At 51.3% G+C, this 27,369-nt stretch overlaps 1 protein-coding gene across 5 annotated transcripts in view; it reads left to right on the top strand.

The window, feature by feature from the left end:
* Window positions 1–27,369, top strand: part of ZCCHC14 (zinc finger CCHC-type containing 14) — a 57,612-nt gene that overhangs the window by 21,211 nt on the left and 9,032 nt on the right. For all 5 annotated transcript variants that reach the window (XM_042920654.1, XM_042920653.1, XM_042920652.1 and 2 more), the window contains exons 2-8: window positions 1,923–2,046; window positions 13,185–13,258; window positions 21,562–21,633; window positions 24,289–24,398; window positions 25,047–25,141; window positions 25,221–25,275; window positions 26,284–26,563. In XM_042920654.1, the coding sequence (XP_042776588.1) occupies window positions 1,923–2,046; window positions 13,185–13,258; window positions 21,562–21,633; window positions 24,289–24,398; window positions 25,047–25,141; window positions 25,221–25,275; window positions 26,284–26,563 (810 nt within the window). The remainder of the gene's footprint in view (window positions 1–1,922; window positions 2,047–13,184; window positions 13,259–21,561; window positions 21,634–24,288; window positions 24,399–25,046; window positions 25,142–25,220; window positions 25,276–26,283; window positions 26,564–27,369) is intronic.

Below are 27,369 nucleotides of genomic sequence, written 5' to 3'. Positions count from 1 at the left end.
TGCGGGAGAGGTTCGTCACCAACCAGCCGGCAAGGTTGGCGCCTCTGGTTGGTCGTTCGGACGGCTGAGCCTCCCTGTCATCAGGACGAGGACTTGATTCACTTAGCAGGGTAGCCCAGGGGACGTGGAGGCGCGCTCGCATCAGGCCAGATCGCACTCAAGCTGTTGTGCATTGGGTTTATCGTAAGAGTTAAAAGGTTAACCTCCTGAGTTGCTTCCCAAAGTAATATTTGCTGTTTGGAACTAAAAATCTTGCTCCGCAAATAATTTTTGTAACTGTTGGTTCTGTTATCTTATTCAGTATGAAAGAAGTTCCTTTCTAGAATATTCAGACCAATGGATGAAACTTTGCCAAATCTAAGGGAAATAATCCAATTTAGTTAAATTACAAATAAAAGCAATTTAAAATTTTAACGGTCTTGATAACATCTTGGTAAGTGTTACCAAAAGGCTTGGCTCTTTGGAGGAGTACTGGGTAGTCAGGATTTATTTCCGTGAGTTCCGTGAACTTCCAAATGAACTAGACCGTGCAGGGTTGCTTTTCTTGCGTGGCGTCTCCCGTGTGCGTGGGGAGGCCTCCTGCAGGGGCTTCGGCAGCCCGCCGGGCACACGGCCATGTGGCGTCCACTGTCCTGCGGGCGTGGTGGCATCTCCGTGCTGTCCTGGTGGCTCTCTGCCTGCGGTGGGCTCACGGTGTCCTTCGGTGGGCGCCCTCTGGCCTCCCGCTGGTGAAGCCAACTAATGAAACGAGGGGCCGGTGACTCCAGGGGAGGATGGGGACCAGGGGTCCTGCTCCTCTTCTCCCTTAAACCTCCCCCTGCCCTGTGTGTGGAGCGTAGTGTTTCTCACCCTTTAAAACTCACACCTCTCTCGATAAACTTGAAAATCTCAACTTTATTATCCTTTGAGATTTTGACACGTCCTAAATTGTGACTCTGAACAAGTCAAGTACTAGTCACTTCCTCTTCCGAACCCTGCAAGTACTCCATGTGTTTTGGCTGTAAATTTTCAGGTACTGACGCTCGTTCCGGGGTGGGGGCGGGGGGAAAGTTCTTGTCCCCCCCCCGCCCCAGGTGCCCAGGGTCCCCTTCTGCCTCCGGCACATTCGCACAGAGCCCCCTCCCCGTGGGCAGGGGCTGGTGGGGAGGGGAAGCCCGAGCTCAGTTCCCTGCGGAGCTGCCGCCACGGTGCCCACGGTGCCACGGCCGCCTGTGCGCCTGCCGTCTGGTCGGGTCTCTATCCACAGCTGCTTCAGAGGCTTTCTGTTTTCACTCCTACAGGCGCCGTGGCTGTGAGTGCCGCCCCCCGCCCCCAGCCCCCCGTACTTTTCTCAGGAGTAGGTGCTTTGTGCAAGTAATTCCTAGAAGTAGGATCGTAATGTGATGCTAGAATATGTGCCCCACAGAGATCCAGTCGTATTCCCTTCTTTACTGTTCTGTTCAGAGTACTTTATCATTTACTCAAGATTTTACGGGACAGAGTTGAGTCCTGCTGTGTAATTAATTTTACAGGGAGCTGTATGACTTGAAGAAATAAAATACAAGGTTCTACTCAGGTAGAGGTGTGTAATTCATGAAGCGTGGCTGACGTGGTTCCCGGGCAGGCGACTGAACCGCTGGCACAGGCCCAAGCTCCCACGTGTACTTGCAGGTGCCCAGGCTGCCGCTGCATCGCAGCGGTGCGTGGGACACGGGCAGCGTCTTCTTTCGCGGGAAGTGCTTGTTAGTCCACTACTGTAGGAGTGGTGTTTTCAAGAAGCTTTATATCCGTCTCCTCTAGAAGGTGTACGTATGTGTGCTTTTATATATATGTTTTGTATACACTTTTGAAACTACAATGAACATAAATGACTTTCAGGTAACAGTGAACAGTCATTCCACATGAACCAAATGGGAGAAAATATGACTTCTTTGTCCTCCCAGGTAACTCCAAGAACCGAGGCTCCCGTCAGCAGCGTGAGTAATAGTTTGGAGAACGCACTACACACATCAGCACATTCCACGGAGGAGTCGCTGCCCAAGAGGACTGTGGGGAAACACTCCAAAGGTGAGTCTGTGTCTGCGAGGGGCCCAAGGAAGAAGGCACACTGGAGTGTGCAAAACAGATCTGTGTGATGGTGTCTGGTTAAATACTGTCTCCTCTTTCGCAAACATCTTAGTTAAGGTGCGTTGTTTTTCTAAATTCTCTAAGCAACATACGAACATATATATCTTGGCTGTAAAAATCTCAAATCTTGATGTTTATTAAGGGGAAAAATGAAAGTTGCTGCACCCTCCTCCCTGCCCCCACACCAAAACAAGTCCTAAATCGTAGAGCGGCACCACCCTATAGAACTTTCCACAGAGATCATGTACCAGTGTCCATCCGCACTCACTCAGTGGCCACCAGCCACATGTGCCTTTTGAGCACTTGAAATGTGCCTCGTGCAACCGAGGACCTGAAAGTCATTCATTTATTATTATTATTATTATTATTATTTTTATTTTTAACCTTTATTGATTTTTGAGACAGAGAGAGCATGAATGGGGGAGGTTCAGAGAGAGAGGGAGACACAGAATCTGAAACAGGCTCCAGGCTCTGAGCTGTCAGCACAGAGCCCGACGCGGGGCTCGAACTCACAGACTGTGAAATCATGACCTGAGCCGAAGTCAGATGTTCAACCGGCTGAGCCATCCAGGCGCCCCTATTATTATTATTTTTGATGTTTACTCATTTTTGAGCACTAGAGAGAGAGAGACAGACACAGCGTGAGTGGGGGAGGGTCAGAGAGAGTGGGAGACCCAGAATCCAAAGCAGGCTCCAGGCTCCGAGCCGTCAGCACAGAGCCCGACGCAGGGCTCGGAACCACGAACCGTGAGATCGTGACCTGAGCCAAAGTCAGATGCTTAACCAACTGAGCCAGGCGCCCCCCGAAAGTTTATCTTTATTTCATTTCCATTGCAACTGCGATGGCTCAGTGTGGAGAGCGGCCGCTATACTGGACAGCGCCATTCTGGAGACGACAGAGGGCACGTCTCAGACGAAGCCGAGTGTCCTTGGTTCCTGCACCAGCTGGACAGTCCCAGAGTTGCGCTTACCGTACATTTGGCAGGCTGAGTGGCGGTGTGGGGACTTACAGGAGGTGAGTGAGGTGATGTGCAGGACGGGGACTTGTGATGAAGAGGCCCAGGACACTTGAGGCCACCCGCTGCTTCCCTCACTCGCCTGTTTCCCCTTTTGTTTGTATCTCAGGCACAGTGTTCCTCACGGATGTTTAATAAATCGGGTTTTTTTGTTTTGTTGTTTTTTAATGTTTATTTATTTTGAGAAGGGGGCGGGACAGAGAGAGGGGGACAGAGAATCCCAAGCAGGCTCTGCACTACCAGCACAGAGCCCCATGTGGGGCTTGAACCCACGAATTGGGAGATCGTGACTGGAGCCGAAATCACGAGTTGGACATTCAACCAACTGGGCCACCCAGGCACCTCAATAAATACTTTGTTTTTAAAATAAAACCCTCAAGGGGCGCCTGGGTGGCGCAGTCGGTTAAGCGTCCGACTTCAGCCAGGTCACGATCTCGCGGTCCGTGAGTTCGAGCCCCGCGTCGGGCTCTGGGCTGATGGCTCGGAGCCTGGAGCCTGTTTCCGATTCTGTGTCTCCCTCTCTCTCTGCCCCTCCCCCGTTCATGCTCTGTCTCTCTCTGTCCCCAAAATAAATAAAAAACATTGAAAAAAAAAATTAAAAAAAAAAATAAAACCCTCAAGGGCGCCTGGGTGGCTCAGTTGGTTGACGCTGCGACTTTATCTCAGGTTACGATTTAACGGTTCTTGAGTTCAAGTCCCGCATCAGGCTTTGCGCTGACAGCACGGAGCCTGCTTAGGATTCTCTGTCTCCCTCTCTCTCTGACCCTACCCTGCTCATCCATTCTCTCTCGCAAAATAAATAAACATTAAAAAAATTTTTTTAACAAAAAAATAAAATAAAGCCCCATTCTGACAAAATCACAAGAGCCACCCGTCCCTAACTTGGGTCATATGTGCCAGAAATAGCCACGTCCTAACTGCTCTACCATATTTATGTGTGTAGATAGGTTCAGGTGTTAAAACAGCACGTCCTCATGGCAGCGCTGGGAGCACGGTCCGCTCCTCGATGAGGCTGTTGTTCTGAAGACGCAGCAGGGCCTTGCCTCCGGGGTGGACAGTTGTCACTCAGTTGTAAGGACTTTTCCCTCCAGAACTGCTCTCATCCTTTTTCCTTGTACGTGTCGTCCTGGGAGAAGTGCCTTCCGGTGAGGTGGTGTTTCCTTTGTCCCTCTGCTGTCCAGCATGGACCCATGCCCTGCACCGTCCCAATATGGAGGGATGGCTTCTTCTTTCCCATTGTGCTTTTTCCTTGAGGCATAATTATCAAGACCCCTCCTTCCTGTTTTTTAAATCTAATTGGAAGATCTGTGCTCCCTGGCCTTCCCTTGTCCGCGTGCTGTGGTGCACCGAGAGCCCACGGATGAGCCGGTGTTAGCATCGGTGGAGTGAAGCATGTGAGCCAGGCCTCCTTGGCTGTCCACTGCATTCTCCATTCGGGGGTCCTATGTAATATGTTTCTTCCGCCCAGAAATTGGGGGACAGTGAGGTTGGTTTTCACAGTCACACTTCTTGTGACGCTCCTGGCAAAACCCGCAGTCAGTGTGTTATTACTGTAGGGTTTTCTCGCTGTCTTTTCTGCATTCTACTTGTGTTTTGACTTTTCTCTACTTCCTTGGAAGTCCCTAGCGATAAAAGAGGTCAGACTTTCACGTCTGTTTTGTATGAAAGTTCAGAGGCAGCTGGAAACTGACTGCGGTCCCCAGATTGTGTTCAGGGTGGTGGTCTGCAAAGTTGGTGTTGAGAGTGATCGTGCCCTTTTTCCCCGTGCCCCGTATCGTGAAGACCTTCAAGTACCGGGGTAGGGAGCACAGGACAGCACTTTGCACATGTGGCTTCAGCAGTGGGTAGTGGGCCACGTGTTCCTGATGGGGCCTTGAATTGCTCGGGGCTGCCATGCGTTTCCCCCAAACCCACACGTTGTGGTTCCTTGTTACCGAGACTTAGGGAAACAGTTCTAAAAGTACAAGGTGAGATTGGAATTACTTTTAATGATACTCTCGGTGAAAGAAGTCCTGTAACTTGGTTCTCTTGTTGGAATAATTATTTTAAAAAATTATCCTTGTATGAAGCTGAACATCACAGTAAACTTAATTGCACTGTAGGCCATTTGCCAGAGGTTCTAAAACCTGGTCTGAAGACCCCTTTGCATTCTTAAACTTAAGGATTCCAAAGAGTTTTTGTTTATGTAGTGTATACATATAGGTATTTATCATATTATAAGTTAAAACGGATTTTTTTAATTATTGTTATTTTTTTTTACTTAAATAGATGCTTTGTGTTGGGTGCCCCTGAGGATTTTGTGTCTGTCCTGTAGCAACATTATGACGGAAGCAGACGTAAAATTTGAACTCCAAAAGTCTCATCCTTTTGGCGACACAAAACCCGCCGCAGAGAATTAGAGCAGGAATTCTAATAAGCAGCGTGATAATAAAACCCAAATTCTGAAACCCCAGCAGTAGGTTACTGTTTTGGGGCTGCACTGGGGACTCAAAGGTGCTTTTGGAGCTGAGGCGTTTTGATCATTTTAATTTCTCTGTTGACTCTTTTCAACATTTTGTTAAGACTTTGAAACATCCAGTAAAGTTGAGAATTTTACAGCAAGTACTTACCATCCAGATTCTACGATTTCATTTTACCTGCTGCTTCCCTTACCTGCCCATCTCCCCACCCACGAGGACACTGCATTTCTTTTTAAGACATGGCATTGTTTGGTGCATTTCCAAGTAGCTGTTCTTTTGACTCTTTCGCTGTGCTTTTCTCGCGTTGTTAATTATTTTTGGAAAACTGGTTGCTTACATTCCTCAGCCCATGATTCTCACTTGAACCACAGAACAGAGTTATCCGAGTGGCTGTTTCTCATCCCCTAAAAAAAGTCTGACTCGGAGACATAGGAGTCAAGCTGATCCATCCCAAGTGGCTTCCTTAAGACAACAGGGCTCAGCTGTCTGAGTCCCCATGGAGAGAAGCCACAGGGATGACAGTGGGCATCTTTACCTTTTCAGCCCTTACCTTGAGTTACCATTGACCCACTTCACCGGGGGGGGGCGTGCGAACCTTGCGGTGTGCTCAGTGGTGTTTGCAGCGTGCTCAGTACCGAAGCCACTCGTGCTGGCCTGTATCAGTTGTTCAAAGTGTAGGGCGTTGTTTAGTCTCTCGATGTCCTGTTGATGGCATGAAGTCAGCCGTGGTGGCGTCAGAACTTGCTACGAGTGAGGGGCTGTCCCCCAGCCAGCTGTGAGACATTTTCCAGGACGCCACTTAGCCCCCCGACATGTCCCGCGGGCTGTGGCTGTGTGTGTCCCGTGCACGCACGCCCACCGCATGCCCCCAGCCCTGCTTCAGGAAGAGCAGGGGATTCTCTGCGACCTTCTGAGCAACCCCCTCTCTGAAGCTGCGCTCGCGAGAGGTGACGACAGGTCAGCTCTTCTATTCTCTTGGTATCTGACCCCCCAGCTCTGTCCTCCCCTGGTTTCTTTCCATTTTTAAGTGGTGGACCATCGTGCGCACAAAAGTGTTGGTGTGCGTGCTCCACGGGTCTCCCGGTAACACGCTTCCCACTCCTCCTCTTATCTGTGTTTGTTTCCTTTCAAATTCCTCCTCGTCCACTCCTGAGAGGCCGGCGCAGCCCGGGCCCCTCTGTCGCCCATTCCCGCTCTGTCTGAGCCTCTTCTGTTGATCTGTTGATGACTTTCAGATCTGAGAGTTCAGCTGAGACCCTTGCTCGGGACCCCAGATCCCTGTGAATATTTTCCCCAAGGTGGCCTGCTGGTGCCTCTACCCATGTGCCCAGACGGACCCGTCACTTCCGTTGCCACCCCTGCGATGAGTTTCCCGCAGACGTGATTGGTGCTGACCTTCAGGCGTCCCTGTTCCGCACGAGGGGCTCAGCCTCACAGCCCTGGCGTGGCCCCAGGGGACCATCATGGAGTCTTCTTCCTGTCACTGTGGCCGCCATCCCCTCTGCCGCCTGTGGGTTCTCCCGCCTAGTCCATCCCCAGCAGGGACCTGCTCTGTGGCTGGGCCACAGTCCTCCCATTTAGGAAGCATGTCATGGCATGCACGGTGGCAGCTGCTGTCTATCACAGCACTGACCGCCAGGCGCCATCCTCAAAATGTGTGCACCTAGTTGATATCACAGTCCCGTGAAGTGGGACTAGGTGTTCCTTTCGTTCAGGGATTGAGTATCTGCCCAAGGTCTCTGAGCTGGAAAGAGACGTTTCAGACTGAGCCCATGTGGCAGCAGATCCCATGGGCTTACCTTGACCTGCCTGGGGGAGGCCTATCTTGGGGCTTGTGGGCTTGCCTTGTCTGTGCCTGTGTCTCCCTGTGACGTTTACTCATGTCCCTGCTCTGGTCTCGTCACTCCTCCGAGTTCCTGGCTCCAGCCACGAGCAAACTTGTGCAGACGCCATGCTCTGTCCTTCCTGGACCTTGGTCATTCTGTCCCTCTGCCCAGATGGGCTCCTCCCTTTGAAGTCCAGCTCAGACATTACTGCTTTGAACTTTGTAATGTTTATGTCACTCGTGGTTAGTGCTGTGCCTGGTACATACTAAGGCTGAATAGAATGTTTGCCTTAATATACAAATAAGTGAAATTCCTCGGGCCCTTAGATCAAGTGCCATATCACTAACCATTGAAATGGAATATGTGCATGTTTATTTCCTATTTTTGCTACTTGAGAAATCTCTTTTATCAGCTTTACATTTTTTAGATCATGCCATGCATCACTCTTGTTTTTATTTCTGTTTCTGGAGACCTAACAAATTTAATACAGGGTAGCTAAGATGATAAAAAAAAAGGAAAACAAATTATGGAGTTTTTAACTATAACATGATATGTCCTAGAAAAGATGTCAGAAAGGAGGCTCAGTTTAATCAACATAGTAGTGAATGCTAAGATTTTAACAACAGCCGGAGAAGTGCTTCTAAAAATGATCCCCATTAACACAGACAACCAAACGGAAGGGAGAAAGTCGATATTTGAGGAACATTGTTATTCAGCTGAGGCTTTGAAGAATACAGTTTGTCAGTTTTCAAGTGAAAAACTAAATTCCAGTGATAAAAATTTCAGCGGGATGCATCTTAAATGTTATTCTGGTTCTGTTTTCTTTAAGTGGGAAGCCGTGGGGTCCGTTGTATAGGGACTCAAAAGGGGATGTTTGTGAGGGGTGGGGGGGGGAGGGTGATTTTTCATCTTTTCCCACAGTCATAAATGATGCTTTCCTGACTGTAGTTGCTCGTAGCATAGTTTTGGTAAGTTGTGAAGGGGTTTCCCGTGTGGGACATGTAGAAATTAAACTGTTAGGGGGGCCGGGGTAGCTCAGTCAGTGGAGCATCCGACTTTGCCTCAGGTCATGATCTCACGGTCCACGAGTTCGAGCCCCGAGCTCCGCATCGGACTATCTGCTTTCAGTGCAGAGTCTGCTTTGGATCCTCTGTCCTCCCCACTTCTGCCCCTCCCCCACTTGCTCTCTTTCTCTAGAAAGTAAACATTAAAAAAAAAAAAATGAAAGAAATTAAACTGTTTGACCAAAGATACCTTGAAATCAAGTAAAAGATCTATGGCCGAAAAGTTCCAACTCTACCCACTTTTTTCCAGGAAAGTTTAGGGTCGAAAGAGGGAAAGTTTCAAAAGAGCGACTCATTCTTGGAACACACTAAAGCCGTTATCTCTAGTTGTCTGATTTATAAGTATGATGTGACAATGCTCGAAATCACCTGAAGATGCTTGGCGGCAAAGGTGACCCTTGGAGCGTGGCAGCTTTAACTAGGAGCCCCCAGGGCTGCCATCGAGACAGTGTGTTCCTGGTCCTGGCTTTGTGGCTGCCGGCTGCGAGGCCTTTGGGTCTGGCTCGGTCCTGGACCGTCTGTGACTTTTTGCCAGCCCCGCCCTCATCCAGATGCCCAGTCCTGCCCCGGGACGCTGGAGCCCGTGCCTGGGGGGGCCGGCGGTGCCCTTGTTCTCTTCCACACGAGCTCCCTCCCTCCTTTTCCAGTTACTTCAGTGTATCGGTTTTTGAAATTAGGTATCGATCCAGTTACAAAAGTGGTAGTTCAGTGCAAGTAGATGTTTTATCGAAGGCCGCGTTGTGGTCTGACTTGCAGGACTGACAGAGGATTTCTCATGTATGTCTTGAGTGAGAAAAGAAGGAAAGTTAGAACAAACAGAATTTTAGGAGCACGCACATCTGCCTGTGCTTTGTCAGCTCAATGTGAGCGAGCAGGCTGGTCTAGACTCGGGTGCCCTTGCCCTGGCCCCACGGGTCCTCTGCGGGCGCGCCTGTGTGCCGTCCGGACCCCAGCCCGTTTCTCCGCAGCCCCGTCCACCTCTCAAGTGCTCCTGTGGCCTCGGCCTTGCAGTCTCGGCGTCTTTGTGGGCAGTGCAGATCCCACCCCCTCGTGGCGGGTTGACCTGTAGCCCCTGAGATTTAGCCACGTTTGCTTGCACTCTTCAGAAGGTCGTGAGGCTTCCCATCTGCCTGGCAGATGACCGTCTGCGGGACTGATCGGGGAGGCGCGAGGGACAGGGTCACTTTACCAGTCGAGCAGCGGATCATGACTAGATGTGTGTATGTGGGAGTGAGTACCCTCTAAAATCATGAGATTTAGGAAAAACTACTCCTCATTCCACCACCAAGCACAACAGTCCCTGTCCGTTTCGGTAACTTGGTTTTTCTTCTACATTTTAAACAGCTAAAGCCACGTTACACGTGCAGTTTGTGAACTCTTAGTTAATTTGACAAGTGTCTGTTCGTGTTTTCATTTTCGTGATCATGGTCTTTAATCTGAGCTCCAAACTTGACAGCATGTTTAGCCATCTTTGAAGCCTAATTAAACGTCCCCTACCCCCGCCCCACATCAGCCACCTTCGCCCCCACGCCTGCCGCAAGGCCCCGCGTGGCCGCAGGTGCCTTCTCAGGGAGAATCCCACCGCAGGCGGATTCCGGGAGCAGAGCTCGGCTGCCCGCAGGTGGGGTGGTGGCGCCGGCCCGGGGCGCTTGCTCCCGCCTCCCAGCCTGCAGCCCCGGAGTTCCAGAAGCCTCTGTTATTTGCGAACAGCTGAATAACGTCCATCTGCTTTTCACATTGTCCTGTCCAGATATGAGTCACTTCCGCTTTCAGGCCAGATGGGGTTTTCTCTTTTTACTTTTTTGCATAAATCCAAATATTAAATCCTGGAACATTTAGGTGCACGTTGCTGTCCTGTGGCCAGGGAGAATGCTGACTGCATTTTTCTGTGTTCATTGACTTCGTATGTTCTCTTGTTTGAAAAGGGGGAAGTTCTGGGTAAGAGTGATGTCATGTGGGTAAGTTGTAAAAAATACTGATCGGGAAAACAGAAAAGCTGTTTATTTGCTGACATTCTGACTGAGGAAGCCAGACAGGAACAGCATGCGATTTCACTGAGTGAAAATAAGGAGGTGTGCAACCTCAAAATGTGTTTTCTTTGTTTTGCCAGAAAGGAAATAAACGCTTTTTTGTTTTTTGGTTTTTTTTTTTTTTTAGAGTAATTCCTTCCTGTAAGGTGCTATTTTAAGCTTAAAATACTCCAAACCGAATAGGTTCTAGAATCTCCCAAGGTGCATATCGACCCTGATGCAACTTTACAAAGTGAGGGAGGCCTAGGAGAGAACACTTCAGCAAGTGAAAGGTCTTTCCAGCAACAGCCCATAACCTTGGAGTGCAGGGACCCGCCTCTTGTGTTTTCTGCTCTGTGCCCAGCCCCTGGAGTTTGACCTTGCGCACAGCAGGAACCTGACGGGACATGTTGGTGAATGAACAATTGTTGGTTTTAGAGCAAGGATCGCACATTTTTTCTGCTCAGATCCAGATAGTAAATATTTTTGGCTTTAGGAAGCATAGGGTTTCTGGCGCAACTACTGGGCTCTGCTGTCGTGGGGTGGAAAGCAGCCACCGACGATATGTAAACAAATGGCATGGCTGTGTGCCGGCAAAGCCATTTACATAGACCGGCCGGGGGCAGCCTCTAGTCCGCCAGCCCTGCTCAGAACAGCGTTGCCCACTAGAACCCTCAACGGTGACCGAATGTTCTGTGTCTCTGCTGTACGGTATGGCAGCCACTGGCCACATCTGGCTGTTGAGCACTTAGAAGGTGATTAGTGCAACCGAAGAATTGGATTTTTAATTTTATTCTGTTGTAATTAATACAAATTTAAGTGGTCACGTGTGGTTAGTGGCAACAGCATCGGGCACCGCAGGGGTTAGAACCCTCCCCAGAGCAAGTTGCACAGAGCAGTTTGTTGTTCTCTGGGAGGTCTGTTCACAGTAAGGGAAGAAAGAGTTCTGTGGCCCAAAAAACTGGGGAATTGTTAATAGGAACTGATTTATTCATTGCAGGACTGCTCAGAGCCTTTGATGTGCTTATGTACACGGACAGTTTCTCGAATTTTTCTCCTCCAAGCTTTTTTTTTTAATGTGTATTTATTTATTTTGAGAGAAAGAGGATGGCGGGGGGGGGGGGGGAGGGAGAGAGAGAGAGAGAGGGAGAATCCCAAGTAGACTCTGCACTCTGCGCAGAGATCATGACCTGAGCCGAAAGCAAGAGTCGGACCCTTAACTGAGCCACCACGGCGCCCCTTCCTCCAGGCTCTTTGACTGTGAAGCTTTCTGGGCGTGCCCGTGAACACCTTCGGGCACTGGTGTTCTTAGAGAAGACCTTGGAAGACTGTCCGTGTGGCAGTCCGGGACATTGGGCGTCCGCAGGACGTGGAGCGTAATCATTTCAGAAGTTGACGTCAAGTGTTTTATGTCGCACGGCGAGGCTTTGAAGCTCGTAGTGCACTGCCAAGGCACGTCTAGGAATAGTGAGCAGCGAAATGGGGGAAGGGGCGTACGACCCGCACGTGTTGAAGCTCTGTATCCGTCCCGGTCTTGCCTGACTAGCCGCGGGGTGGATGACTAGACTGTCCCCATCTGCAAGAGACATACACTGGAGGCAGCAGTTACAGGGGCACTTGAGGAACTTTGCTATCTGAATCGGAAATAGGACTTACGGCCCTTCGTGTGGTTTGGGAGTTTGTCTTCAACACGTATTTGTGCTCAGATATTTGCATTTTACAAACTTAATTTGCATCTTCAAACTTAAGCTTAAGTGCTGGGAACCTGATTGTACCATCTTAAAATGTTTTTACGTTTTTCTTTTTTAGTGTTTATTCATTTTTGAGAGAGGGAGAGAGATTGAGCGTGAGTGGAGGGGAGGGGCAGAGAGGGACACACAGAATCCGAAGCAGGCTCCAGGCTCTGAGCTGTCAGCACGGAGCCCGATGCGGGGATTAAACTCGGGAATGGCGAGATCATGACCTGAGCCGAAGTGAGACGCTTAACCGACTGAGCCACCCAGGTGCCCCTGTACCATTTTAGTTTTGAGGAGAAGGAGAAGGCACCCCTGTAAGTGGCAGGGAGGGGAGGGACTGATGTCTGCAGGAAGTTCTCACGGTGCTTCTGTCTCTCCTCTGCCACTGTCCGTCTGTGTGGCTGCGGCCTCTGACAGGCCCTCTCTGGTCTTCCGAGGCTAGGAACCTTCGTTACTTCCTCCGTAACCGCTGCCTTGAACCCCTCCGGCCTGGCCCTGTCCCAGAAGGATATCCGTATCTGTTGATGAAGAGACCCAGATGGGACTGTCTGGGCACTGGTGTCTGAGACAATCACAGCCGAAAACAAGGCGCATTCGTTTTTCAGAAATCAGAACAGATCAGAACTGGTCCTTAGTCATAATTAGAGGCTGTGCTCTTGTGCATTCAAGTCAACTTACGTTCTCTCTGCAAGTACCGTTCTCTTCCTTTTCTAGGATTTGAATTTTTGCCTGTTTTTTTCTGTTCTGCTTTTCAATTCACCACTATTCTTGCGTGTGACTGCTCTGCCCCCCTCCTCAGTTCCTCTTCCCAGGCGAGCACGCCGCAGAGGAGAGTGGACTGCGCTGGCCTCAAAAGCCTCATTTTGAAAATTACTGAAATACCAAATGCTAACTAATATGTACTTCAAGTGTTATTTCATTTTTATAATTTTGTCTGTTGTTGTTGTTGTTGTTTTTTGCTTTTACAGTGAGTGTTGAAAAGATAGACCTGAAGGGATTGTCACACACAAAAAATGAAAGAAATGTTGAATGTTCCTTTGAGGTAAGATGTCATGTTTCGTTTTGTTTTTTTTCCCCTTTTCTCCTCTGAGGGATAGGATGAAAACCTTTGCTGTGATCAGATACTTTGATTTATCTAAAGGGAAGACGGGCCTTATAGCCAAGCACCGTGCCAGTGCCGTGGGGGGGGGGCAGAAAGCCAGGCGTGGGCCGCGGGCGGGCCGTCTCCAGCCCGTGCGGCTGTTCCCCCCACAACCGGGCCTCGGCAGCCTGAGTGCTAAGCGTCGTCTAGACTGCTGTGCTCAGCTGCTGCTGGCTGCTCACCAGAGTTGGCTGAAGCAGAGACTCCGTGTGAAAATTGAGACACGCTGTGTATTAGGATTGGAGGCACACAGTAACGGTGGTTCGGTGGCCTCAGAGTGTGCCAGGAGGCAAACTGGGGAGGTCCTTCGGGGCCTGGGCTCTCCCAGCCGACTGCTTTGATCCCCTGGGGTGCAGCCCCGAGCCTCACGGTCCAGCCTGGCAGCCAGGGCTCCAGTCGTCACATTTTCATTCCAGGTAGCAAGAAGAGGAAGGGAAAGTTTACTTTTCTCTTTCTTTTAAGGAACATTCCTAAAGCAGCCACAGGTACTTCTATTTCTGTTTTGTTGACCCAGACTGAGTTTCTTGGTCCCACTTAGCTGCAGAAAAGGCTGGGAAATGTATTCTGGTGGCCATGTCCCCACGGTTCTGTTTCTTACCCGCCACGTTGTGTGAGCTTCTCCTTTGACCATGTGCCTGAATACTGATTGACAAGGAAACCTGCTTCCTGCATCCTTGTGGGGAGTGTTCTCAGGAATCAAAGCTTCTGGTTAGTATCTAGTACGCATGCTGTGTGTGGTTCGCTAAGTTTTCACAGCTACATTGAAATACTTGAAATACTTTTACCACTAAAAGAATAAAATCTACGTTTGGTTTGGGAGATACACTGCATTATGGGGATCCGTTGTTCCTGTTCTGCTATGCATGTGTCTTCGAATATACGGGAAAGACTTGCCTAAGGTTTTGGAGGTTGTCAAAACTTGGGACTGGCACCCACGTCTCAGCAACGGGAGAACCTTGGAATCCCGAAATCTTTAAGGCCTCAAAGGGGCGGGACTTAGCAGGTCCCTGGGACCCTGAGCACGTTTCCTGTCCCTCGTGCTCTGTGCTTCTCTGCCATCTCTCCCCTAGGGGTCCCCCGCCTCCGTGGGGTGGAGCCGTTCTGGGCTAGGGGGCCCCCACTCAGCCCATCTAGTCATGCTAGGCTTCGATCTGCCCCCGTCCTTGGGCCCACGACCTGGGCTTGTGGGAGGTGTGGTGACTGTGTCCGACACGATGCCCACACCTTCTCTCTGAAGACACGAGCTTTGGTGAAATACACACTTAGCCTCTTGTGTCCCCTTGGAGGAGGGAGTGATGGTCAGGGGTAGGGAGGCAGCGGGCTGGCGAGAATGGGGACGCAGTGCCCTGAGTCCCCTGCAGGTGAGCTGCACGACTCCGAGAGGAGCCTGGAGCCCCGGCCTTGTGGCCACGGGCAGCTCCGAGCTGGCGGCACCGGACCTGGGAGCGTCGCCCGGTGTGGATGCCGTCACACGAGTGAGGCGTGTAGTTGAAGACGTTTCTATCCCAGTGGGTAAGCTGAAGTGTTTTAGCACTTAACGCAGAAGCTTCGGTTTCTGAAGAGCTCCCTCCTCCTGATGTGAGAACTGGTAAAAGTATTCTTGTGTTCGGGAAAGTGGTAATCCTCCAGTAACCCGGAAGTCCAAACTGGTTTTTCTTTTGGGGTGCTGACTTGATATCCTTAAGGACTTCACAGTCCACGCTGTCTTTGAAGGCACAAAGGAAGGACATAGTCACCATGAAAAAAATATTGTTTACAAAACACTTTACTTTGCACAGCTTAAACTGTGTGCTTGTTCTGTGCTGGGCTTAGAGGGGTGCCGCTGACGGCTGCCGTTTATGCGTCAGCTTGGGGACTCCTGTCTCGCAAGGAAGTGAGGCCACCTGGGGGCCGCGTACAGTTGGGCATATAACTGGGAACTCTGCTAATAGCGTGTGGGTGGCCTGGGGACAGCAGTGAACCTGCCTTGGCTTACCCTTCTATCATCTGGAACGACCCCCCCCCCAATATAAGCCCCTGTGGATTTTTCCGTTTTAGAAATCAACAAGCCAGCCCTCAAGTGTGTATCGAAAGAACAGTAGCATAGTCCAGGCAATTTTGAAAAGAAGACGGTTGGAAGCCGCACACTCCTGACTTCAGGACTTGCTGCTAGACCCCAGGGGCGCCGGTTTGGGGGGTCACCACAAGGTGGGGGGGAGTCCTCAGCTCTGGGCAGAGAGTCCATGGTTAGACTGACAGGTAAACGGCCAATTGGCAGGTAGGCAGTTCAGTGAAGAAACGATGATCTTTTCTTTCTCCCTCCCTCCCTCCCTCCCTCCCTCCCTCCCTCCCTCTCTTTCTCTCTTTCTCTTCTCTTCTCAATGTTTATTTTTGAGAGAGAGAGAGAGCAAGTGAGTGTGAGCTGGGAAGGGGCAGAGAGAGAGAGGGAGGCCACAGGATCTGAAGCCGGCTCCAGGCTCCAAGCTGTCAGCACAGAGCCCACCATGGGGCTCGAACCCATGAACTATGAGATCATGACCTAAGCCAAAGTTGGATGCTTAAATCAACTGAGCCACCCAGGTGCACCAAGGATGGTCTTTTCAACAAACAGTTCCCGAGCAAGCACCTATATGCAAAAATAGGAACCTTGACCAAACCTCACACCTTATACAAGATTACTTCAGAACTGGTCATAGTCCTAAACGCACAGCCTAAAATTATGAGTGTGGAAGAAAGCATACAAGACTGTATGGCGAGGCGGATTTCTTCACAACAGCACCAAGAACACGATCCATAAAAGACAAAATAAATACATTGGACTTGCTCAGGATATCAAACTTGGTCCCCAGAAGGCACCTTGAGGGCTGCCTGGGTGGCTCAGTCAGTTAAGCATCTGACTCTTCGTTTCGGCTCAGGTCACGATCTCACAGTTCCATGAGCTCGAGCCCCACATCAGGCTCTGTGCTGACAGCTCAGGGTCCTGGAGCCTGCTTCAGATTCTGTGTCTCCCTCTCTCTCTGCCCCTCCCCTGTGCGTGCACGCGCACGCTCTCTCTCTCTCTCTCTCTCTCAAAAATAAACATTTAAAAATTAAAAAAAAAAAAGGCGCCTTGAGGAGGTGCAAAGACAGACCACACACCAGGAGAAGGTGGTTGCAAGTTACATATTTGGTAGAGTTTTTATTTAGAGTTTGTAAAGAACTCTCCAAACTCAGTGATAAGAAAACAACCCAATAAAAAATGAGCCAAAGATGTGAACGGACACGTGAGCAGGGGACGTGTTTGGAGGGCCAATGTCCCACGTGAGCACATACTCCGTCTGTCTCACTAGTCATTAGGAGAACGTCAGGTAGATCCCTAGTGAGGCTCTGCGTGCCCACGTGGTGGCCGCAGCTGGGGACCGTCCCCGCACTGGTGGGGCATGTGCACAGGGCTGTAGTGTCTTTACAAGGTATCTGGTAGTTCTCTACAAAGTTAAATATTTCCCTGAAGTCTGACCCCTCAGTTCTTCTCCAAGGTGTTGATCCGCAGGAAATGAAAGCATTTGTTCCCACAGAGGTTTGTACAAGGATGTTCACGACAGCTTTATGTGTACCAGTCCGAGTATCCGTCCACAGGAGGGTGTGGGCCTACCCGGAGTGGAAAGGACTGAGCTGTTGCTACACCAGCAATGTGGAGAATGTGCAAATAATGACACTGTGTAAGAAAAGCCAGAGCCCTTGCCAGAAAAGAGCGTATTCTGTCCGAGCCCACTTGCACAAGGTTGTAGGAGGCGGACACTAACTACGGTGACGCAGGAGCAGCCTCCTCAGGAAAGGAGGAGGAAACTTCTAGAGGGGACGGGTGTGTTCGTTGTATCCACAGGAGTGATGGTTTCCTGGGCATAAATGCGTGCCCAAAATTACCGAGTTTTACACCCTTTAGATAGGTGCAGTTCATCGTCTGTTATAACTCAGTAAAACTTTTTTTAAAAAGCTACCTGAGGATTAAGCCTTTCCCTTTGCCCACAGAACCCTAACTAATGAAAATTAAATTGTCCGTTAAGTGTGGCATCTCTTGTACGGAAATAAGCAGCTCCTGTTCTGGGACTAGAGCAGGGAGAACACTTCTAGGGGCGTCCTCCGCGCGTGGCGGTGGGCCTGTGTGCTGGCAGCAGAGGGGACGCGGGGAAGCCTTCCTCCTGCCAGCCTTCCCGGGTCCGGGAGGGGTCCGCGGCCCCTGCCCACCGGCTTCGCGGTCCTGTTTATCTCCAGCTTTAATTTGTACGTATCCCTGTTTTCCAGGAGACAGATAAAAGGTGTCTTTTATAGGAAGGCTGTGTAGCCGGATCGAGATGCCGTCAGTATGTAAAAAACTGTACTACAGGTTGCACTCTGCGCTTCCTGTTCTTTTCCATGGAGTTGGTTGTGTGTTTTGCGGAAGTTGTCGTTGCTAGTCACTGGTTACTGAGGAGAGCAGATCAGGAGGCGGAAAGCAAGCGACTGGAAATCCAAAGTTAGTACGTAACCACGTACGTGGGAAATGTCCGCATTTACCAGCTCTCTCGCTCTCACTATTAAGACACTGGAATAACTGAACCTTTTTTTAATGAAAAGATTTTCTTGTTAGATGTGAGGATAGAGAGGGGGAAAAAAGACCAAAAGATGACCCAACCCCTTGAAATACTTACTGGACTGTAGGATTTTAATTGACTTAAAAAGAACCGTGGAACAATATTAATAAAAAAAACATTCTTTTTGTGCCATTCTTTCCCAGGAATCCAGGCATTACATTTATTTTAGTGCTAGATCTTTTCTTTGGAAGTTTTATTTTTTCATTTCAAAATAATCTTGACTTCTCTGAGTATCATCTTACCGTTGACAAAGATGAGTCTTGACCACTATTTTTTGAATTAAGTTTCTGTTTCTATCAGCTCTGTATGCAGAGAGCGGAGAGTCCAGTAATTCTGCGTCCACGGCCAGGAGGAGCAGGGAACAGTGCGTCTTGACGTGTACCACAGTGGCTGCGTGGTAGTAGCGTGACTGTGTGAGGGTTGCTGATCCTGGAGCCACGTGGTACATGCTCAGGGCTTTCCCTGGAATTGTCTCTGTTTGTGTGCCGGTTTGGTTTCTGCTTAAGGAGCGGTGCCTAGAAGTGGTTTCACCCTAGGAGTCCCCCAGTCGTCCGAAACCCCTCATCGCACTCAGTCCCGGCACCCCGTTGCTTCCATCTCTGAGCTGCGACTCTGCTACCGTGTGGAGCGGTGGTCCTTGGTGGGCACGCGGCTCTCCCCTCACCACCACTTGCCTCCCTCCATGCAGGCACCATCGCCTGTTCTCGGGTCTTAGGTCATCCTTTGGTGGCTTCTTAGGGTGCTCCGGAGGTACAGTGTGTGAGGTCTGTATGCTCCTGGCGTGGTACCGAGAACACTCAGTTGGCAGCTGGACATCACTCTTCCTTAGGAAATGGGGAGCACTCCTGTCTCACTGGTGCTTTTCAGGGTTTCCTCAGTCCTGGGTGTTTGCCCACTCCTCACCCATGCTTGGCTGTGGGTCTGTTCTCATCATCGTGCTGGGACTGCATGGACCCTTTTAACCTGGAAACTCACATCCATCATTTGGGGGCCTTGTCCTGAATCCTCCCTTTTGATTTCCTCTGCTCTGCTTTTCTCTGTTTTCTTGCTTTGGAACTCCTGCTGTCTGCATTTTGGATCTCAAGACTGGTTCTTTCTTTTATATTTTTCTCTGTTTTCTTTCCCTTTGGTATTTCGGTCCACTTTAGGGAAGACTGCATCATCTCCCCTCTCTTCAATGGAATTTTTCACTCCTGTCCTGTTTCCATTTCAAGGAACGCTTTTTCTCTGACAGTTCTTTTTTCATAGCATCCTGTTCTTGGCTATGCTTTCTTCTGTAGTTCAATGAGAATAGTAATGATTGTTTTTAGTTTTTTAAAACTGTTTTCTTCTTCGCACATGGCCTTTGTTTCTACCAGGCCTACTTGGGCTCTCCAAGGCCCGGTGCTAGATGTTCTAGTGCTGGGCCCGCCTGCTCACGTCCGGGCTGTGGCAGGGCCTCTGGCCGAGGTGCTGTGGGCGACACAGGGACGTCGGGGATGGAGCTGAGAAGTCAGTCAGGGGACTGAGACATAATGTGACGTAGTCTATCTGTTTTGTGCACGTTTTGCGTTTTGTTTATTCTTGGGGTATTTTACAGTCTGTCTTGGTAGCTCTTTGAATAGGTACAGGCGACAGGAAAATTTTGTGCCATAATTTGTCTGGCAAGTTTCTTCCTTGGTGGTACGTAAGATAATGGGGTAGCTTACAATTGGTGCCACCTTGGATTTGACGGGACATGTGTCTAGCACGTGGCATGCCATGAGGCTGTTCTGTGTCCATGCCCCTCCCGGGGCCTGTCCCCTCCTCTCGTGCAGGGGTGTGGGCCCGCGGGGAAGGCTGAGGGTGAGCGTGAAGGAAGCTGTGTCAGCTGTAGAGCACGGTGGTGCCGAGGCCAGCCTGGAAGTGAGCCCTTGCTTTCTGTCTGCCTTAGGCTGAATTATCAGCTCCGTTGGGAGGTAAATGGAAATGTGTCAGGAGCTGACACCTGCAGCGATTTTGCCTGTTTCAAGCACATGACTTTTGGGGCAGCGGGTGGTCTGTTTCAACATAACGTGATCCGTCCATGCTGCGCTTGTTGCTTGGGCGTTGGATTTCGTGTTTCGTGGGGTCTAAGGTGCATTCACGGATGGGAACGTGCACAGAAGGAGGCAGACTCTGACCGGACTCCGTCCTCCCTGGTCGGAGAGGCACGAGGAGAAGAGAGGTCCTCCACCCCGTGTTGCACTTCGGTAGACGCGGGACGTCAGCAGTGCTTTGGGCCCGGCGTCTAAGGACCAGAGCGTTCCTGCCTCTGGTCGTGGATGGTACTGGTATTTCGTGGGTAGCAGCTTGCTCCAAACGTGTGGCCGGTGTCGTGAGAGTTGTTTGTCTCACGCAGGAGCAGGCCAGTTAAGTGCACCTTGTGGGGTCCATGTGGGCGGCGAGGCACATTCGTTCAGAGAGCGCCAGCGTGTGACGCGGAGAGGCCGCTGTGCGCCCGAGCTCCGAGGTCAGGGGAGGAGCCCCTTTCCTCAGTTGGCTTGTGTCTCGTGGGAGCTTGGTGAGACGGCCACCTTCATACTTGTCACGGCAGCTGTGGGGACGGAAGGGACTCGTGTGGATTTTGGCGGAGGCTGTTTCTTAGAAGGTGCGGGCAGGAGGGGGGAGCAGAGGGGGGCCACCCAAACCGCCACGCTCTGTCTACTCCATCGCTGGAAACATAATGCATTCTTTTTCGTCACGTCACTTCTGGGCTTGAAACCCTCCAGTGGCTTCTTCTGGATCTGAGGGCAAAATCCTTGCTTCATGGTCTAACCCCTCTTGTCGTGGCCCTGCCCGCCTCACCCCTCACACCCGTGCGCCTCTTCCTGTGGTGGACGTGCTACTTCCCAGTTCAGGCACCTGAGTGCTGCTCCCCACCCCCGCCCGCCTCCCCCCACCTCCATTCACCCCCGCCCCTTCTCATCCCCCCTCCCCCCCCCACTTGGTGGTGGTGCCCACAGGTGGTCAGGAAACACTGGAAAAATGGGAGGGAGGTGACACAGCCCTCCCTGCAGGGCGCATGCAGTCCGTCTCGGGAGGCCTGCTTTGACCCCGGGATGAAACACAACCTCCCACCCCTCGTGTGCGGGTGAGTAAGTGCAGTGTGGACAGTCTTGGGCACACGCGGCACTGTAGAGCTTCTTCCAGAAAGCCCTTTCTGGTGCTTTCTACCCAGCCCGTGGCCCCAGCGCTCTGCTAGTTCTGACTGGCCCGGGCCCGTTCTGTCAGGTCCCTGAGGGCAGGGGCCTTGTCTCCTTCTGCCCTAAGAGGAGGTGCACTTGAGGATGGTGGGCGCTGGCATACACGGCCGGTCGTAAGGGTGAGCGACTGCGTACGAGTTTGTGGAGCCAGCCTCAGACTCCATGCTTGTGAGTAATTGGTGATATTTGAATAATTGCACACAACAGGAAGTTAAGCCTTAGGGACTTGAGCCAGGTGAGCTTTCCTCTCACGAGTCAGGGGATGTGTAACTACCCCCTTCACAAGGTCCACCACACTTAGGGCTCATCACGCTCACTGCACCTGTGCCCACGAAGATTCCCCGGACAGGTGCGTCGTGAGTCACACATGTGGCGTCTGTTTTTAAGGTTTGTTTGTTTGTTTGTTTTCAAGGTCTTGTGGTCTGATTCTTCAGTAACATCAGTAACCAAATCTTCCTCTGAAGTGACTGAATTTATGTCAAAGGTAAGGTGATTAAGGGCTCTTAAAAAATTAAAAGGCTCTTGATAACACTGCAGAGTGATTTCAGTGGATTGCTTCCTTCAGCTGGCAGAGCAAGTAATTGGTGCATGGCCATAAAAGCCTGGTCCCCGGTGCCGCGATCCGATCTCCCTGCAGTTGTGGAGGGCACGAAGGCGCAGGACGCTGTGGCCTGCACGGGCGGCTGAGGGGCGTGTGGTGTGGTTACTCTGCAGCGGAGGCTCAGAGACACTCCACCTGGTTCCACCTGGGTCTGTCGTACATACTGGATTTTCCAGTTGTTTCAACAGCTGTCACCTGAACAAAAGGTTCCAGTACTAACTAAATGCCACTTGACATGTGTACATACGTAGGCACGTGCGTGCCTTTATGGCTAATACGTCTTCGGAGTCCACTGGCCCGGGTCAGAGTGGTGACCCTCTGTCTTTAGCCAAAGCAGGTGCATCTTAATGAGTCCCCTTATTTCATGGAGTGACGTATGTAAGGTGTCTCCGAAGCGAGTGTTACGTTTTTCGCTATAAAGTCAAGGACGTAATCCTGTAGGAGAAAATCCAGGTGATGGGTCCTGTTTTAAAAGCTCAGACAGAAGTTGTTCGCTGGCGCCTTTCCTCCTGGCCTGTGAGCCATGCTTTCTGGGATCACTGCCCCTCCCCCTGGATGCACTTTCCTCTGTCACACTGAGAACGCTACATTTCCTCTCCTGTGTGCCTGGCCTCTCGATTGGTACGAAATCCATCGCTCTGGCCTGTGGTGATGCAGGCGGGAACTTGGACCCGCTGGGTGGGCGCAGTGCTGCTTGTCTGCTGGACTTGGGGCTCCCTGGCCTCCTTGGGGATCTGGTTTATTGCCTTTTGTTAATTCTGGAGGATTCTCACCCATGATCTCTTCACATGTTTCTTCTGCCCCATCCTTTCTCTGGCCCTGGGATGTCCGCTCCATGCACCTGGACCTTGGACATTGTCCACAGCCCTCGGGTGCTCTGTTTGTTTTTCTTGCTCTTTCCGCTGTGTGTTTCGGTTGGACGGTTTCTGTTGCCCTGTTTTTAAGTTCCCTGGGGCTTCTCCTCACCTCTGCCCAGGCTGCTCCTGAGGCTAGTTAACGTGCCGAGTTCTTCGTCTCTGGGACTGTGGTTTTCTGTTTCCCTGGGTTTTTTTTTGTTTCTTCTAGCTTTTCTGTTGACACGTCTTCTACTCAAGTTTCCATCTCTCTGCTGTGATTTCTCGTTTGTTCATGTGTGTTGTCTGTGTTCTCACTAAATCCTTCAGTATGTTAATCATGGTTATTTTGTAATCCTGTCTGATAGTTCCAGCATCTGGGTTATCTCTGAGTCTGGCTCTGATGATTAGCTTGACCATAGTTTTTTTTTTCCGTCTTATTTTTTCCCCCTTATCTTGCAATTTTTGACTGAATGATAGATATCGTGCTTAGAAAATGTAGAAACCGAGGGAAGCCATGTATCTGCTTGGGAATGGGCGCCCTGCCGCTACTCTCAGGCCCTTGGGGGGGTCCTCGCATTGGTCCAGTCAGGAGTTGAGCTGGGTTTGGGTTTTATTGCTGCTGCGGGCTTGTGTACCCTGCGGGCTTCTGGTCCCCCACTGCACCTGGAGCTGGGGGAGGGGCGTGCAGTGTCAGAGGTTCCTGTCAGTGGTCCGACTTCATTCTTAGCCCTCAGTAGTCCTCTCTGTGTCCATGGCCCGGAGGGGAGACTGCGGTCACTTGTTGCTTGGTAACAGACGTAGGGGTGAGGTGTTCTCCATCCCCTTGGTCCGGCCTCAGTCCCAGGCACGGGGCCCTGGGGGGCTTTCTCGGCATCCCTGCCCCTTTCTTCCCCAACAGTGGCTGATCCCGGCTTTGTCCTGGCATAGCATCCTCTGCCCAAGAGGGTTTTTGCTTTTTCGTCAGGGCCAGAGGGTCGTGCGCATATTACCTTCCCCCCAGAAGCAGGGCGTCTCTGCCTGTGGCCTCATGCCAAGCAGACTCCCTCCCCTCCTGTAGAGGCAGGAGGGTATTGCTTCCGCCTCATCCGTAAGGCTTAAGGGCTTTTGTCTCGGATTTAGAGAAGGCTCCAGGGAGAGGCATTGGGGGTTCCTGCCAGGCCCCCAGGGGTAGCCAGCCCCCACCTCTGCCACCCTGGGGACTCTCTCCAGTCTCCTGTGGAAGCAAGCTTGGGAAGGAGGGCACACTCCCCTGGTGTCTGGGGCTCTCGCCTGACTGATGTTTGGCCCACACTCAGCCCGCGGGAAGTGTCCCGTCTTCTGACCTCTTCTGCCTGCTGGCGTGGTGGCCCCCTCTTCCTTGTGCTCTGCCACAGAGATGGGTCATGTGTTTTGTCTCTCCTTGGAGGGGCAGGTCCCTCTTGAAATTCAGTTCTCATAGTGACCTTGCAACTTAGTTCTCCGATGGGCTCACGGGAAGGAGATTGTGTAGATGACCAAGCTTTTTCCTGAAGCTGTGGTGCGAGCGATGTTCTCTTGTGGCTTTCCCATCCCGAGTGGAAGTAAAATCCCAGAGAGCTGAGACAAGGGTGGGCTGTAGCGTCCCACAGATGTCAGCACCCAGGACCTACCCGGTTCTCAACCGCAGGGCTTCCCGTGTCAAGTGAATTTTGACAGACCTCCGATGCTTTTCTGTCTCTTTCAGTTACCTCAGCTGTACCCCGAAGAAAATCTGGAGAAATTCATTCCTTGCTTGGCTGGCCCAGATTCCTTTTACGTAGAGCGAAGCCACATGGATCTGGAAGCGGACCTGAGGTAATGCGCCACTGTGCCCCTGCCCCCGCGGGCCAGGGGTGCTGCCCCGTGGTACCTGCCCGTGGGCCTTGTGGCGTGGCCAGGGCTGGGCAAGTGCACGCCTGAGCCTCGTGGTCACCCCAGCAGCTCTTGAGGGGACATGTTGTGTTCAGCAGTCTGGGTCTCTGTCTCGCCTCCATGGATTTTCCTCCCTTATGGAGGATTTAAAGGCATGCTTTTGAAGATACGAGTAAAGGAATTTCATAGTATATGTCACCGTTTAGTGTGATTTTGACAGTTTGATGAAATGAGGTCCCATAGTGGAAAGTTGAGACCGTTGCGGGGCAAAACAGGGCCCGATGAAGTCCCCCGGCCAGCGTCCCCCAGCCGCAGAGCGCGCCCTGGCTTGGTCAGCGTGCGGAGCGGGCAGGCCTGTTGCCTGGGTCCGGGCCCGGAGACCCAGCCCCTGCGACGGAGGTGGCCCCGGGGGGTGGTAAGAGTCGTAACAGGGGTCCGGCTGAATTGAAGCAGAAAGAGTCCGGGTTGTGGTGCTTTTGTTCACCTCACTCTAGTGTGTGTTTCTCTTCATTGGAAATTAAAATTTGTCTCCCGGTGAGTTTTTGGGAATACCACCTTAATGCTGATAAAACCACTTTGTTTAATTTTTAGGTATTTGACTTCATTACCTTCTCATGTATTGAAAAACGACCACATTAAGAAATTTTTCAGCACTTCATCTCCCACCCAACAGCTTCAAAGTCCAAGTGAGTTTGTGAAATGTGATTAAATACACAAAATCGTTTTATTGTGCGTACACTTTCTGACAGTTATTGTAACTTACAGGTCCTGGCACCCCTTCCCTTTCCAAAGTGGGCACCGTGATGGGCGTGTCTGGAAGGTGAGACGTTCCTGGGTAACCAGCACGTTTCAGGTCAGGGTGGAGCTTCTGCTGATGATGTGTAAAGACTTGTTCCCAGAGTGAAGTCATTTTTGGAGTTGGTCTCGAATAATGCTGTGAGAGGATTGGATACAGATGCTCTGGTTTATGATTCTCCACGTAGAGAAGCAAGTGGTTTTCTGAGCCACCGGAGCCGGAATTCACAAGGACCCTTTATCGCAAATGCCAGTCTCCGGGCCCCGCACATTCTAGGAAACCAGAATTTCAGGGAATCTTCCTTTTTATAAGCAACCAGGGAGCGATTGTGGCCGTGAGGTGGCACAGCCGGCGCTCCAAGGGTCCTCTGTCAGCACGAGGCCCGACAGCAACTGTCGCAGTGCTCAGGGGACAAACAGGCCATTAAAATGGGCCCGTGTCACAGTCACACAGGTGCACAGATGGTGTGACGATGCCGTCGGGTAACGAGGCCCGTGGAAGTGCTGCCCTCTTCCCCTCCGCGTGGCACAGAGGGAGCACGCGATACACGTGTGGATTTGCGGTCTGGTGTGAATGGGGCCAGGGCAGAAAGCCGAATGCAGAGCGCTCCTCTCAGCCCGCTGCTGGGACTCGGTCAGAAAACACGCATTCGGTGGTTAAAGATGTAGGAGTCCGTTCTGTCACGTATGACAGAAGTAACAAATGAGACAGTGAAACCAAAAGTCTGGCGGTGACACACACGAACACGCATACGTGTGCATATGCTCTCGCGAGAGCATACGAATGCACCTGTCTACGCACAGATGCGTGTACTCACGCACACCCTACAGGTACAGAAGCGTGTGCACATATGTGTACGTGTGCACAGCTACGGACGCCTTCCGGGTGGTGGTGTCGGGGAGGGGCGGCGGCAAAAAAGGGCTCTGATGTCGGCAGGGGCTGGGCCTCCCGCGCAGTCCAGCCTGTCGGAGCTGGCCCCCGTGCCCCTCTCTCTCGTCCGCGGCAGCAACCACCTGTCTGCTGTCCCCACAGGCCCGTGTGTGGCGTGGCCGGCATCCCCTCCTCTCAGAGCGGCGCCCAGCACCACATGCAGCACTCGGCCAGCGCGGCCGCCTTGCCCCACTGCTCCCACGCGGGGGGTGCCGGCTCAGCCCTGGCCTACCGGGCCCAGATGGACACGTCGCCCGCCATCCTGATGCCCTCCAGTCTGCAGACCCCTCAGACCCAGGAGCAGAATGGGATCTTGGACTGGCTGAGGAAACTGCGCTTGCACAAGTATTACCCCGTCTTCAAACAGCTCACGATGGAGAAGGTACGTGGCTGCCCCGCGGGCAACGTAGTCTTCCTCTGAGCTCGTGCCTAGCGGGCTCGAGTTGGGTGTCTGTGCCATCCATGCTGTGGAAGTCACACGGCCTGGTATTTGACACCCACGGGTGTGTGCCCCAAGTCCTGCACGCTCACTGGAGGGGGGTGGTGGGTTTGGATTTGAAGTCTCCCTGCAGCCAAAGCACAAACTGGAACGGGACTGGTTGTAAACATGTTTTTTTAAAGCCAACTGTGGTCTCCGCAGGTTAGATACTCCGTGCAATTTGAAGGACATCGTATCCCCCAGCATCCCTGCCATCGGCAGGAATGGGGAATTTCTCGTGCGCACGCTCCCTTCCGGTGCAGGAAGGGCCCATTTTACAGGGGTCCCGAATGTTTGGACCCAAGGGAACAACCCACTGATGATCTGGCTCGATTGAGGGTCATAGAACCAAAAGGAATAGATCAGTTTTGTGTCTTTCAAGCAGTTCTACATAGGGATAATTTTTTACAATAGAGAATTTTGGTGAGCATTTTCTCGTTCTAGAAGATTCTGAAGTTTCTTAAGTCTTGGTGTCTTGGCGATAAAACTAAATGAGGCCTGTAGCAGTGTTTGAACTGACTCCCCCTGCTGGGTGCAGTCACTCGGTGCTTTTACCTGTGTAAAAATTTCATGTGTCCAAAATCTGCAATTGAACCTAGAAATCAAGCTTTTAGTACCTAATAAAAGACGGCTCTTAAGCATACAGTAAAACCTGGGATTGCGAGTAACTTGTTCCTGTTCTGCAAGTGTTTTGCAAGACGAGCAAACAT

The sequence above is a fragment of the Panthera leo genome, chromosome E2, assembly GCF_018350215.1.
Source record: "Panthera leo isolate Ple1 chromosome E2, P.leo_Ple1_pat1.1, whole genome shotgun sequence".
NCBI classification, from domain to species: Eukaryota; Metazoa; Chordata; class Mammalia; order Carnivora; family Felidae; genus Panthera; species Panthera leo.
The sequence above is the reverse complement of the archived record's forward strand: the minus strand, read 5'-3'. Positions and strand labels throughout refer to the sequence as shown.